At 34.7% G+C, this 16192-nt stretch overlaps 1 protein-coding gene across 2 annotated transcripts in view; it reads right to left on the bottom strand.

Annotated features, from left to right (window-relative positions):
* Positions 1 to 1476: 1476 nt before the first annotated feature.
* LOC132139748 (netrin receptor UNC5D-like) overlaps positions 1477 to 16192 on the bottom strand; it is a 209187-nt gene continuing 194471 nt past the window's right edge. For both annotated transcript variants that reach the window (XM_059548344.1, XM_059548343.1), the window contains 6 exons: positions 13361 to 13532; positions 8998 to 9225; positions 6938 to 7087; positions 4936 to 5100; positions 3777 to 3955; positions 1477 to 2800 (listed from right to left, as the gene is read on the bottom strand). In XM_059548344.1, the coding sequence (XP_059404327.1) occupies positions 2617 to 2800; positions 3777 to 3955; positions 4936 to 5100; positions 6938 to 7087; positions 8998 to 9225; positions 13361 to 13532 (1078 nt within the window). In that variant the 3' untranslated portion in view covers positions 1477 to 2616. The remainder of the gene's footprint in view (positions 2801 to 3776; positions 3956 to 4935; positions 5101 to 6937; positions 7088 to 8997; positions 9226 to 13360; positions 13533 to 16192) is intronic.

Consider the following 16192-nt stretch of genomic DNA (forward strand, 5'->3'; position numbering starts at 1 on the left):
GATATAATTATTGAGGATTGCACTGTAAAGTGAGTGCATGACAAATGTGAGCATTATTGTTTAATAGGGTGAACTCAGGTAATCTGGGACACCTAAATTCCAGTGTGTTTATTTCCTGTTCTAACAAAATTTAGTCAACAGGATAATTTTAGCATAGATGTCATGTGACTGAAATCCACAGAAAGGAGCGGGACACTTGTCAATCAAGAAGCTCTCCTGGGAATGGCACAAGGTCAGTGACTGACGTAGGATTCTGACTAGACATCTTAAGGACATAAATCTGTCATAAATAATACAATGTTCCTAATTGTTACCAAATTACATTTGTGATATATTCAAGCAACAAAATATGTATTAATGTGTTGAAAATGTATTTTAGTTTTTTTTGTTGTTGTTGTCCCACATTATCAAATATGATTGAGAATGTGGGACATCATTCTTTGGGTAATCTTTATGGACTTTATAAGTCTAATGACAAGGGATAATATATGCTATTATGAGAAATGGGTGTCAATGTTCTGTACACAGATATGCAGAAACACACACACACACACACACACACACACACACACACACACACACACACACACACACACACACACACACACACACATGGGTCTCTCACCTGCAAGGAGTGTTTGTTCCCTGAGTAGCCCCAATTTTAATAGAATGGAGAACTTCAGTAACTGACTGAATAATCCATTAATCAAATTGTTGCTTGCTGTTTCTTAAATTTTAATAACCCAAAACAGTCTTGTCCTAATTAATATTTTAAGCTTTGGCTAATTAATGCTTTTTTATGTGAAATGCTGTTTGTTTTCTTGCAGTTCTATAATAAAAGAAGGTGGTCAGGCTCTGAAGTACATTATATTGTGCGCTCCCCTTTAAGTTAAGAAATATATGTTGGAATATCATGAAACCATCTTCCTTCAGCCTTTGATATCGACTAGGCTGCAGCGGAGGTTACTATTTGGAATTTCCACTTTTCGAACGCGGAAGTGGGATAAAGGCCTATAGTTCCAAAAAAACACAAAAGGTTTACATCCAAACAGTTGGTTATGTCTAAAGTGAAAGTAAACAGCTGACAGAAATACATAAAAAGCGACAGAAGACTAATTGTACTAAACATGATGGAGCTTTTCAATAAATGAATAGTTCAATCAAAAATTACAATTCTTTCATTATTTACACACTCTCATGTTGTCATCAACCTGTATTAATTTCTTTCTTGTACTGAAAACATATTAAGATATTTTGAAGAATAGGGCTGGGTGATATATCTAACAATATGATCATGCGCATCTACTCAGTAAATCTGGTTCTGTGATTAGTGCTAAATCATCATCACCTGCTTATAATTGGAGCGGCATTTAATAAACAGAGCCATAGATCACTGACAAGCTACCTAATATCGTGTTCATTATCGCCTTCGATGAATACACAATATGAACGCGATATTGCGTAGCTTGTCAGTGATCTACGGGTCTGTCCATTAAATGCTGCTTCATTTGAAAGCAGGTGATCGCGATTTAGCAGTAATCAAGGAACCAGATTTACTGACTAGATGCGCATGATCATATCGTTAGATATATATCGCCCAGCCCTATTGAAGAATGTGGATAACCAAACAGCTGCTGCTCCACATTAACTTTGATAGTAGAAGAAAAAAACCCATAAATAAATACCATGGAAGTCACTGGGGACCAGTAACTCTTTGGTTACCCACATGGTTACCAACAATCTTCAAACTATCTTCCTTTGTATTCAGGTTCAAGGTGAGACAACTTGGCACTTGAGTAAATAATGACAGTTTAAATTTTTAGGTGAACTATCCCTTTAATGTCAATAAAACAACAAAACACAAACTGAAAAATCACTCACTGCTCTTGACTGAAGAACTTTAATACAGTTGCTTTAATAAGAATCAATGTATAATTATAAAATTAAGTGTATATAGTGTCTTATTTTTATATTTGTTCATTTGCTACAGCTAAATACACTTACTGTACCTAAAAGATAAAGCAGTTTATTTCGTTTGTATATATTAGGTGTATTTGTAATGTTCATCTTTGTTCCTATTTTTTAATAACAAAGATAAAATAATGACAATGATTTTTATCTTCACCCACTTTGGCCTAAATATCTGCCATTGTTTTGTTTATATTTTTGTATTGTTTTTTTTTAAGGGAAATTAGTTTGGCTGTACTGCTCGGATAACCTGCAAAACAGTAAAACCAACATGACAAAGAATTGGGATAAAATAATGAATTGTGACTTTTCTAAAAAAAAAAAAAAAAATCATGATATGATATTTTTGCCATATCGCCCACCCCTACACCAAAGAAAGGCTAAAGCAGAATTTTGTGTAAGATGTGATGGCTTGATACTTCGATGTTTGCTTTGAGAAAAGCATTTTTAAGCTGTTGAATCTGTGCCAAATTCATACCAACTCATACTTCCTTTGCACATGTATAGACACTTGAAACCATCTGGTTGGTCGCATTTTGTCCAAGTCTTCTTTCAGACTGGATATGCCTTGCAGGGTCCACTTGAACTCTAAACTGAAGATGCTGGGGAACTGCACCTGTTGGAGTACATGTAGTCTTCAGTAGTCCCTCAAAACGTAAAGTCTGTTTCTTTTTCATCTGGACTCTGAGGCAGACTTTTACAGTGGATCTTTCCAATCTCCTCCAAAGCACTTGCAAGTGAGTCAAGTTCTCCAGTGTCCTGATGCCTGGCCTCCCAGAGACTGAGAATGACAGCAGATGGACTCTTCTGCTTGGTAAAGTAGGAAAGGTTCCTGTGCCGAAAGGAAATGCAGGTGTCACAAAGATGACAATGTTATGTGAGTACATCAATAGCATATTTTATAAATCAACCTTCTATCCTGCCTGAGTCATACATAATATTTGCAAGTACTGGATAACCTTTTATTATATTTGCATTAAATTATATGTGTGCATTTTAGCCTATATGTATGACTCTGGGTATTCTTATGTATCTGTCTGTTGTTGTTTTTAGGGACTACAGTTGAAATGAATACATGACCTGTGTGCTGTTACATGTAATATGCCAGTAGAAGGCAATGTTGTAATATAATTCTAAACTCAAATGGACATGTGACATAGGTTCAGAAAAGATAACAAGATGATTGCTTTCTGAATAAATCTGAATTGCCATATGTTTCAAATAGGACAAATTACACAGCTGCAATTCCAGTTAAAATCATCATATATTTATGTATTAGCAGTACCAAAGTATTAGTAGGAATGAAAAACAAGTCTTCAGTTGTAATCAGTTCTCTTTTTATTTGTGCGGGTTCCTTTTGTAGACTTACTTGGATGCAACTCTTGTTAAAAATAAATAAATAATAATAAAAAAATTAAATCGATTTCTGACTGAACTAACAAATAAAACATTTAGATTTAAAAGGAAGATTTAGGGTTTGGATTTAAGTTCAGCTTATAAATCAGCTACCTAGAAATAAAAATCAGTATAAACTATCAATGTTCCATACAGTCACTTTATAGATAACGGGAAGGTGGCGACTCTTATATCTCTCAAATCTCTAGTGGTTCTTTAACTCCTAACCTTGGTATAAACTGAATTAAATAAAGATTAAAGGCCCGAGGAGTATGAGTTCTGAGTGAAATGATTGAGCAAAGTGGAGTGCAGTCTCAGCTTATTATTCAAAGGCATTGTTAACTAAGTGAGCACTGCTGCAATAAGTTTCAATCAGACCTGTTGCCTTTGCTTTTTCTCTCTCTGGCGCTCACCTTTGAATGTGGAGTTTCTGAGCTAAGAGCTGCCAGTCCTTGCCCTTGGCGTTGGCAGTATCGAAAGTGGTGCATATCCGCTGACGTATGGACAGGGGGATTTTGAAGGCTTTGGCTCCCGTCTGTGAAGTCACCGTGCAATCTGCCTGCATGAAAAATGGGACCGTCTCTTTCTCATTCTGTAAATAAATAAATAAATAAATAAATAAATAAATAACATGTGGTTTTGCCTTGCATTTTTGCTAATCTACAAAGGAGCTGATGGGACTGGAAAGTTTAGCGGTTGACCTCCTGACAATGATCAGATAAAAGAAAAAAGATCATTTCTATAATGACCAATGCAAAATACCAAGAGTGGTGCAAATGAGTAATTATTGCAGCCATGCCATACACAAAATGGGTTGAGACATACTTTTTGGGCATTTATTAATAGCAAAAATACCAATTGACTACCGCAATCCTTAGTATATCAAATTGCATTACTCATTTAAATACTCTCCTCCCATAAATTCTGCATCTAAAAGGGAAACTCCTACAAATGCAAATACAATAAGGTCAGCTGTGTCCACACCTTTTCATCGCAAATTTTTTACTGTGTGTCTTTAGGTCATGCTACTTGTGCCTTAATGCTACTGTGACTCTGAATCAAAATAGCCACCTTTTCAAGCAATGATGCTACAGAAAAACAAAATTTTTTGTTCCCCAAATAACTGTTCAGTGATCAGTTTAAAAGAACATTTTTTTCTTGGCTTGAAGAAATTAACTAAAAAAACATTTTCCACTTTGAGAGCCTTCTGTGCCACAGAAAGGTTCCATGGATGTTAAACGTTCTTCAAGGAACCCAAGATGCCAATAAAGAACCTATTTTTAGAGTGTACGGTGCAGGTTAGATGTCAATAGCAACATATTTGATTTGAGAACTGCACTAAAGACTACACTGAAATCTTAAAAAATACTGTGAAAATAATTTCTGTTTATGACACTCCTTTTTAGAGCCTGACAGCCTGTCACTATAAACTGGCATTGTGTGGGAGATGTCAAGACTGTTTTTGTTGTTGTTTGTTCCACAGAGAAAAAACACATGAGGCTGAGTAAATAATGACAGTACCCGAAGACACAGAGATGTTATTAAACACTGTGACATTAGAGTGAATCTGACCTCTCCCACTGAGGTGTAGACCTGCAGGATCTGCTCGTGACCTTTGACCTGCCGCACACTAATCTTGCAGGAGAGCTGGGTGGTTGAGGCACTATGTCTCTGCAGCGAGAAGGCACAGTGCATAGGCTGCTGGTTCCTATACCAGGCTTGGGTGAAGGAGAATTCCTGCAGTGGGATGAGGTCACCAGAAATGAAAAGAAGAGGAGAGAGAGAGATCAGAGAGCTGAGTCAGGGAAAGCGCCTGGTCCATGAAAAATGTGGAAGAATGCGTATTAAGAGACTCGTTTCTGAGACCATCAGTACAAAAGAGACACAAACTCTAATCCCTGTTAATTCTGATGATAGGGGTCAGTGCTGGGGTATGTACAACACACCGTATCTGGGAGCAGGGCAGCAGAAGGGAAAGCAATTGCCTTTGATGTATAATTAATTTCTGTGAAGCAGCACGTCTGCAGTTAGTGTCCTTGACCTCTCCTGCGCTATTTCTCCAGCGCTACTTAATGAAATGACCTGCGAGATGCTCTATGTCCACAGTAATAGGCACCCTGAGCAGAAGAGATGCTTGATAGGACAGCAGTTGCCTTAATGCCGGGATTAATTTCTCCCTTGAGTAGACATAAAAAAGCATGTTCCAAGAGACAGAAGCACCTCTGAACTGATAAAATACCTGAACATAGAACCAAATACTTGTCACTGTCTATATCCATGCTAGGTAGGAGGACAGTCTTGGTCTTCAGTGCTGAATGAATGAAGGCTAAAATTGCTACTCTTTGATAATATATATATATATATATATATATATATATATATATATATATATATATATGCATTTTTGTCTTGTTGTACAGTGCAAACTTCTTAAGATGTTAAAACAAGTAGAAAGTAAAGTAAAGTAAAATTGCATAAAATATTAAGACTTGTTTTTAAAGAAATATCATTTATTTTTTCTTAACTCACTTGCTAACTGTATTTTTTTTTTATAAAATAAATAAATAAATAACAATTAGTAAATAAATCTAACATCAATAGTTTATGCTTAAAAATCATGCTAATACATTAGGGATTATTTAATTAAATTTATGTTCTCTAAAAACAATTTTTAATATCTTACTAAATGACTGGAAAAACAAGTCAAAAACCTTGACCACACAACCTCACCTCATATTATGGATACTCTACAAAAATTCTGGGCTATTTTTGTCTTGACCCATATGTTGGGTTCTGTCTGTTGGGTCATTTCATTAGGTAATTTTTCATTGTATTTACCCAGGTGCTGGATAGTTTTGTGTAAATCAGCTGCTGTATCAATTATTGAAAATTCAAATGATGAACTCCATCACACATGTACCCAGCGCTGGGTCAATGTAACCCATTGTTGGCTAGCCAAACTGGTTAAAACCAGATCAATTTGTCAATGGTCATTTTGTGTTCTTTTCTGAGAGAAAACCTCCTGAGAGAAATCTTCCTGAATGGAATTAGGGTTTTTATTTTTAAGGTGTTATTGTTTTCCTATCAATTTTTTGTTTACTGTAGAAACAAAATGAGACTAAATGTAATTAGTTTATTTGTTTACGTGTATGTTGGAACTAATATCTGCTTGGAATGCTAGTCTTCTACAAATGCAGCATACACTGAACCTATGAAGCGCCACCATTGACTTATTGAAATGTATGAACTGTCCCTGTTTTATATATATATATATAAAATATAGAATAGATTGCACTACATTTTATTTGAAATGAATAAGCTTCAATATCTGGTTGTTTGACCCAGTATTATGTCAAAAAACAAACCAGAATATGGGTTAATGTATAAAACCCAATATGCTGGGTCAGAATAAACCATCTTGTGTTCTGTCCACTATTTACAATGCAGTGGGTTGCCAAATAGCCCTGCACTGGCTATTTTTAATCTAGCATTTTTTTTTAGCTTTAACCAGGATGTCTGCATTGCACTTGTGGAGGTAGGTGACTGTTGCACATTACAGTACTGGTCATGTTACCTGACAGGTAGTGAAGGGTTTGATGCTCCACAGAAACTGGGGGATATCCTGGATGGACACCTGCAGACTGAGGCAGTTTCCGTTGAAGAACAGCGTCTTGGGCTCCTCAAGAAGCTGACCTCCTCTAATTGTTTCAGCAGTGACCACTCTCTTTGTAAAAAATAGAAGTACATTGAAAACAGAGTGAGAACACTGGGGAAAGACATAGGAGAGGACAGAAAGTGGTATAGAAAGAAAATGTGGATAGACTGGATAACCATAACCTAGAACCACAGTATTTCAGCTACTATGCTTAGGAGGTGCTTTTCAGAAGAGAAATTAATACAATACTTAAAAACACTTTCAAACGCCAATTTCAAGTGTAACAAACTTGTCAACCCATTGTAGTTAAAACTCAATATAAGAAATATTATCTAAACTTGATCTTGAGTAGCTAAAAAAAGGCACAGTGTTTGGAAGGAACAAAAGCTCTGCCGCTAATAAACATTCAAGAAAAAAAAAAGCTTTCAAATAAAGTCCTGGTTAAAGCTTTGAAAAGAAAATTACAAATAATTTAAATTGATTACTGGCTTCTTTAATTTCAAGCGTGGCAGTGTTCATCTGTCAAATCTGCTTTGTGTTTCATTACTTTACAAAAGTGAGTGTTCTCTTTGTGTGTAAGTGTGAGTGTGTGTGTGTGTGAGCACACAGGAGTCTGAGCGCTCATGCAAGACAACGGTAATATACTCTGACTTTTGTAACCTCTGGTTGTTTGTTTGAAAATAGCACTGACCAATGCTGACATTCTGATCACACAATTAAACCATTATAATTCTAAACCCACACTTTCACCAGTGGTCTCAGACTTTTGGACCCCACTGCAGTCTACTTTTACTATAATCATCTTGTGATGCCCCACAGATTTACATTTAAATATTTAAATGAAGGAAGTTCTTCTAGATATTTAAAACTAGAGTGCAACGCCCGCCCATTTTTTTTGCAGCCTATTTTTCTCCATTTTTTTTTTTAGGTCTTTAAGAGGTATAAGCCATCAACCAAACCACCCAGCTATGAGGTGAATCACAACTTACAAAATGTGATTTGAAGCAAAAAAGCATTTGAAATGATGAAATAAACGTATCTACATCTTGGATGGCTTGAGGGTGAGTATTCTCATAAAATTTTCATTTAAGGGAGATCTATTCCTTTAGTGCTGAGGGAAACGACTTCATTAAAAACACATCTCTTTGGCCAAGCATTCAAATAATGCATCTCATAATCTTGTACTGCAGTTATATCTGATCAAATGCACATTATAATTCTTTAGCTTGGTTTAAACAAATAAATTTTGCTTGGTTGGAACTGCAGCTATGCTAATGATGTCTCTATTTGTTTCTCTGTTTTGCCATAACTAGGATTTACACAAGCTCCAGTCTGGATCCAGAACACCTAAGAAGAGATGATGCTAACCCCTCAGAGGACCTCAGATGATGCTAACCCTGAAACAACATACAGAACTACCAAATTTTGCTATACGTTTGACTGCATCATATAATAATTTCTGTTAATAGTGTTCATCGTCTGTTTGATCACATCTTTAATTGATTTTTTTTCCATAAATGTCTGCCATATGTACATAAACTGGCAGTCACCACTGATAAGCTGCTACTAAATATATTGAAGAAACTTAATTTTCTGTAAAACTGCTTTGCAATGATTTGTATCGGGAAAAGCGCTATACAAATAAACTTGAATTGAATTGACCTACAATTCCAAGAAGCACTGTGAATGATAACCAAATTGAAAAGGATGGAGAAAACTAGAATCATGGGTTAATGTGATTTTTAACCAGGAAATCTATTGTTAAACAAGACTATTTAATTTGATTTTATTTAACTATTTAATAAACATGTTTAACAAATGTGGCCTAATGGCTTTAACACAAGTCTATACCATTGATTACCTTGTTGCTCACACTAAGTAAGTTATCGTTAAAAATCAATTCCCCTCTTTAAAATGAATGGGATTTTTTTTTTCGGAGTAGTGTGATTAAGACCACATGTTCACTGTCCTGTGGTCACCTGAAAGGCATGCGGTGTGTCATCTACACAGTGCACTCGCAGGCTGTAGTCCAAGGAGAAGGCCTCCATACTGCCGAACACAGCAATCCTCAGTCTCTTTATAGCGGCATCGGTGATGGGTTCCCCCACCAGCGCATAACAGCCTGGCTGATCCAACAACAAGTGACAGCTATGCGAATCCATTAGGCAATAGCAGGAGGTTGATTCATCATTTACTGACATTATTTCCTGTGAACCCAAGCAAAAGATGATCAAATCATTGTAACATTCATAAATGGGACTTTTCAGTGAATGCTTGATAGTATATACAAAGTTTGTGTATAGTCCACAAGGCTTTAAAGGGACAGTTAAAGTATAATGAAAATGTACATTTTTTCCCCCATTTTCTCACCATCAAGCATTCTAAACATGCATCCTTTTGAGAAATGTCACAGTATATCTAACCGTCTTTTGATTTGATGTGATTTATTAGAGAAAAGTAGTTAAAATATGCTCAATTCATCATGGATAGCACAATGAAGTTAAAAACTTAACATCCTTGATGTTAAGCACAATCTTCACTCCTGGTAACAGATACTGACATTTCATTATAAAATTAGCTAAATTTACAATCACAATTAAACACATACACAACATATACAGATTCATCAATAAAACAACCTACTTAATAGCCAATTTTTAACTTTAAAACTAAAACTAACAATTTTTATGGAATACCCAGAGATAACTTATTTCACACTTGTGCGCCAGAAAAAGACATACAACCATACATAGTTTTAAAATGACAATCTAAAATCCATAAAACTTTGCCTATTATTATAACAATGTTTCTCATTTACCCTAGAAAAAAGGCATTAAAATATGAAGGAGCTCTATTATTGATAATCTTATTTACCATTTTTAATTGAATGTGTTCTATTCTGTAGAACACATTCTACATATAACAATAATAGAATTTTGTTCAAGCATTAAACTTTCATATCCATACTAACACCACTTAAATCTTTGTCAAGGACACATCAGACATAATTAACTGTAGATTTATTTGATATTAAACAACCCCTAACCTTAATAGACATCTTAGAAACCTTATTGAAATTCTTTTTAGACCCAAATAATATGGATTCCATTTTATCTAAATGCAACAAGAGTTTGTTTTCAGAAAGCCAGTCTCTTACCTAATAATGCTCTTCACCTAGCCCTCAACACCATATTCAATTACTCCTTTCTAGGAAATATACTTTACATCTGATACCAAAATAAGATCAATGGTACTTTCCCCACCTTCCCAAACTTAACTGGGTTAAATGGAATAATTTACATAATGACTGCAAAGCAATGAAATTGTCTCCGATTCTTTAAAATATATTTGTAATAAAATCACCCATAATAATACATTCTTATGTCAGATTTCATTTAACATTTACAGGGGTTAAAGCAAAAAAAGATTCTGAGCCTGAACCTTTTTCCGGGGCGGGGCAGCACATGCAAAGCATGCAATGACTGTGACAACTTTAACATTTGAAAGGATACTATGGCAAAGTTATTGTTTTCTTTATTCAAACTGATTTTCTTTTTCATGAATATATGACTGACCTTCAGAATGAAAGCGGTATCATACACTTGGAAAATTATGAGCTATGTCATCGTTTATCGACACTAGGGGTGTGACAATACACTTAGCTAATGAGATGAGCCAAAGTACAGATTCTTGGTTCAGTAGAATGTGACAATATATTAATAATGTTTTTAAGAAGTTTTCAATAAAATGTTTGTCTTTTTATTACAAAAAGTAATACAATGCAGTTATATTTAGAAATATTTTAACTAATCTAGGGCTGTAACTAATGATTATTTTGGTGATCAATTAATCTACTGATTATTTTGACAACTGAGTAATCCTTTTTTTTTTAGTAACACAAACAGACCAAACCAGGCTTTAGTATGACTATTTATATATAAACTAACAATGAGGCAATAATAATTGGCTCAAATAAAACATCAAAACCAAGAAATTACAAGATTGTATTGAACAACACTGTTAAAATACACAATGTAATATGCCTATATATAACATGAACATTAAGTACATTATGTATTAAAACAAATACCTGCAGAGGGCGCCAACGGCCTGGTGACGTTTCACTTTACAGTTTGATTAAACAATGTTTAAATCCATTAAATTTTAACTGCAATTTTTACTTTCAATTTTGCACATAGACTGTAATTATAATTATTTAAAACAAACTCAATTCCCTCATAAAAATGTTTTGTCTGGGTCAAAATAATTTTTCAAATTTCAATCTTTTGTGTCCAACAGAAAAAAAGACAAACAGATTATAAGCAACATGAGGGTTAGTAAATTATGGGGAGAATTTTTTTTTTGGGGTGAAATATTCCTAAGGAGATCCATAAGGACCTTTTTGCCCTTTTTAAAGCTTGAGACCTCAGTCCAAATTTATCGTAAATGTATGGAAGAGAGCCAACAGTACATAATTTAAAATATATCCTTCCATAGAGGGGAAATCATATGGGTTTAACTGAGCAGCCATTTCTTTCTGTCACAATAAAACCACAGGAAACATTAGCAATTTAAATTAATTAACCTAATTATTTTTTAGTAGCTAACAAGACTATCAGAAGCTGCATGTGGCAAAGAGCTGTCTACAAAGTCTAGTTCTAACAAAGGAAATTATACTATATACAATGGTATATATATTTTTTAATGATAATTTCACCAAGATGTAGGATGTAGAGGATTTGTTTTAGTGTCCAGTGCTATGAAAAATTAAAAGTGAAATGATATTCCCAGTAAAACATCTCATGAATGTAACTTTAATTTCAAAGAGGCTTCTCACTGGTATGGAAGCCTTCAAATAAACAATCTTACAGCTTACATTCAATCACAGACTGACTTAAAGCTGTTGCAAAAAAAAAAGAAAAAGTCACATCAGAGTGTGAAAGAATGTCAGCTCAGCCCGTATTTTTGCCAGTGTAATTGTGATCAGTGGAAAAAGCTAAATTCACTTTGCCACACTGACATAGAATCACTCACAAATCACGAATCAGCGAGGTCACTTCTGTATATCTTTGACAAGCTTAGGCTAACATCAAGTCAAGCACAGACATTCATACAATACAGGCTCTTTTCATTTTTCTGACAGACGACCATTTATTTATGTGACTGCAGCTCTTCAAAGAAAGGTAAATATCAAACAGAGTGACCTCCTCGGAAAAAAACACCCTTTGCAATCTGATAAAAAGAATGTGTGATGTGAAAGGGATAGAAATTCATACTACTGCAGTCTTTCTTTGACAAGTCTGATTTTACCGGTAGTTTTTATGTAATTACTTCAAATACATTTTTAAATAAAATTTTTAAAAGCCAGGAGAAAACTCTGACAGCAAATGCATTTTCATGAAGACTGTTGGTTTTAAATCAAAGATAAGTGCTGTGCTTTGGACCAATCTGAAATTCTTCCAAATGATTACTCATGCTGGTGCCAGACACAAAAAAGAAGGTTATTATCTAATCACCTTCAATAACGCTAGCGGCTCACAATAAACACATTCTGTTTGTTACAAACTCTGTGCTGTTACAGTAAACTTTTATTAAAACGTCAACTTTCAAACCATGATGGCAGTTTAAGGTTTTCAGAGGCTGACCGCAGAGAAAAACACATGGGATTAGGACAAATGTGAATGACTGTAGTAGGGTCAGGAGGGATGACCCATCCATGACTCCTGTCCTGATTGTCCCGCGTCAGCACCTATTTCAGGAGGTCCTAGAGTACAACCAGAATGATATATCCTGATTTTGATGGGTTGCCTTGTCCCGATGCTCCTGCCGTTTGACTACCATGAATTGTTTCTTCCTAGCTATTACAGGCTGTAATTGTTTTTTCCTTGAACACTTCACTGTAGTAGCCTCCTCTGAGGAGCTGCTGTCCCTGGATCTCTTGTCAAAAGCACACAATCGCCTAATCAACACATTTTTAAAACACACACAGCCCCAAAGGCTGAAACAAGCAGTTACAGGATGTGATTCAAATGAATTTCACTTATAATTAGTTCATGGCACACGTCGCCAGGTTAACTGTAGCACAAGACTTTAGAAATGTATCTAAATGGCTGCATAAACAAATAATAATCATAAGGGACTGGTGGTATATTTAGCTGAGTAAAGTGTTTAATAATTTTTTAAATGTTATGTTGACAAGGGTTGCCATCACTTTACTGTACTGGCTTAATGCTGATAAATGACAACTTTATGACAACATCTGACAACTTTATGAGTCATACAAAAAAATAATATGAAATTCGTTTGCTTTGAAAAATATAGACATCATGTCTCTGTTCCTACCTCCCACTTGTTGTCCTTGGTTTGTCTCTTGAGTTTAATGTTCCAGTTTTCAGTGCTGACTTCAGCACAATGAGCTATCGTCATGGCAACAGGATAGGACAGGTTCAGCCCTGGTGGTCCATATGTGATCTCTGGCCCTAACAGAATTTCACACCTTTCCTCTGATTGGGCACTAGTAGACAAAATGAAGAAGAAAAGAAAAGTATATATACACATTATTATATGTGATCATTTCAAGACAGCCCACACCATTATTTATTTGGAAATAAATAAAATACACTACCATTCAAAAAGTTAGGGGTCAGTAGTTTTTTTTTATTATTATTATTTTTTGTTGTTGTTGTTGTTGTTGTTGTTGTTGTTGTTGTTTTTGTTAAGAAATTACCACTTTTATTTAGCCAGGATGTATTAAAATTGATGAAAGTGAAAAAAATCAAAGAATCCTAAAATTGTTTCCACATAAATATTAAGCAGCAAATCTGTTTTCAACAATGATAATAATAATAATAATAATAATAATACTAATAATAACGTTTCTTGAGCACAAAATCAGCATATTAGAATGATTTCTAAAGCATCATGTGACACTGTGACTGGAGTAACAGCTGCTGAAAATTCAGCTTTAACATCACAAGAAAAATATTTTACAAATATTACATTAAAAAAAAAATTTATTACATAAATGCACCCTTGTTAAAAGATACTCTTTTCAGAAATGTTTTTAGGGGTAGTGTAAATAAAAAAAATAGTATGCATTTGACAGATGCTTTACTCAAAGCAGGTTACACTGCATTCAAGGTATATATTTTATCAGTGCATGCAATCCTTGAATCAAACCCATGACTAGCACTACACTCAACTATTTGAGCTACACTTGATCCCCTTTGACCAATAATTAAAATCAACACATTTAGCTAAATCAGATAGAATGTTCAGAAAAAAAAGAAAACAAAACACATTGACAGAAAAATCTTTGTGCCCACAACCCTCATTATCCTGCATAAATAATATAATGATGAAAATTGTCATGCCTGAAGTCTACAGAATCATTACATTCACGAACCTTGACTTCAGCTAGGGAAGCTACTGATTCTCTGAGGGCACTCGAGTTGTTTATCAGCTCCTGCATATTCATTAGTAACTGCTTATGATCTTCTGGCCATTATCACTATCTTCCATCTTTTCCTAGTGGTGCTAAACCATAACATAAAACCTACTAATGAGAAAGAGTTAATGAAAGATTTGGCCTTTTATGCAAAAAAAAAAAAAAAAAAAAAAAAAAAGGAAAACAGAAAGGCAGGAGAAGCCTTCTGGTTTCCAACACTGGACCCTGTGTCTTTTTTTCTCTCTCTCTTCCCCATTGCACAGCTATTAAAATATTTCAGTTTTGGCTTTTAATGGCAAAGTGGTAATATTTATTTTTGTTTCTTTATTAAGTTAATTTAGAAATATGTTTCTAATGTTAATTTAAAAATATGTTTCATTATGTAATCTGTAAAGATGAATTCCTCTCTAAAGGCATGTCCAGTGAGGAGAAGGCGAGTCAGGTTCCTCAAATTTATTTTTGCAACATTGACTCTGAAACATTAGTTTATTAACAAATAATTCAACTATCCCCTCACTATTTGTTTGTTTGTTTTTCATTTATTTATTTTTTGTTTGTTTGTTTTTTGGGTGGCCTGCTTTTGCTACAAATAATGGACTTGAAAATTTTAAAAATCATTTCCAAGCATTAGCCTATTCTGTAAATAAAACAGCTTGTGAATAGTTACGATTCAATTAACATTATTTACTTCCGAAAAATCAACAATTGGGCCTAAGTTAAGTTAACAAATTTGAAGCCCATAACATTTGGGGAGGGGGGCATACAAATTCTTTGCATATGGATCTGGGGGGCTGACTTGCAACAAGCGCTAATCTACACTGCTCAAAACTCACATTTGAGACATCTGTGGCAAATTTAAATATGAAAATGTATAGTCTCTGAGCCAGAATCGCCAGACTGTCCTTGCAAAGTTAGAATTGCCCCACTTTATAGAAACAGCCTTTGTGCAGCCTTCCCAGGTTCAGGAAACAGTCCTCCATAAAATGCGCTGCACTCATCTGAATATTTGGGTTGAACTGTTCTGGAACAGTGTTGTAAATACAACTTAACCACTGATTTCTAGTCATGTCCTCTTTTAAAAACCAAACAAAGTAGTTTCGCTTTCACAACAAAACATAGCATCTCCACAACATGGCAGTGGCGGTAACAATACTATACGAGAATACAAGTTACACCTTCTTTCTTTGTGTGAACATTTGGGCGGTGTTATGCAAATCTTCCCACACACTGACGTAGACATTGGGGGCATGTTTAAATGAGGCGATTTAGGAGGGTGTTGATGAGTCTTAACTTTTATAAAGAATATCTCTTTGGGTTTGAGACTTTAGTCTTTGCAACTTTAGGGATCTTTCTATGCACCAACAGCTTGTAACACTCCAAAACGAAAGGAAAACTTGAAATTCCATCATATGACCCCTTTGATAAATAATTTTGTAAGGTAAAAGTTTGTCAACCATATCTAATTAAAATAAAAATATAATTGCAACATGGAATTTGAGCTTTATATACTTTAAAGAAAGCAATTGGACTCCAAAGAGCCACATATATCCAAAGATTTGTTCCTTCTGTCTTTTCAACTTAGCACTTAGTAACAGAAAACTCACTACAAACCGCACCACAGCAGCAGAACTTGCTTTAAGGACTTTTACAGTATGCCCAAAGGACACCATTAGCCTTTACAGTTTATCTGAATCTATATTAATTCAGCTTTGCTAAAGAGGGAATAT

Source organism: Carassius carassius, chromosome 4 (genome assembly GCF_963082965.1).
Source record: "Carassius carassius chromosome 4, fCarCar2.1, whole genome shotgun sequence".
Classification (NCBI taxonomy): Eukaryota; Metazoa; Chordata; class Actinopteri; order Cypriniformes; family Cyprinidae; genus Carassius; species Carassius carassius.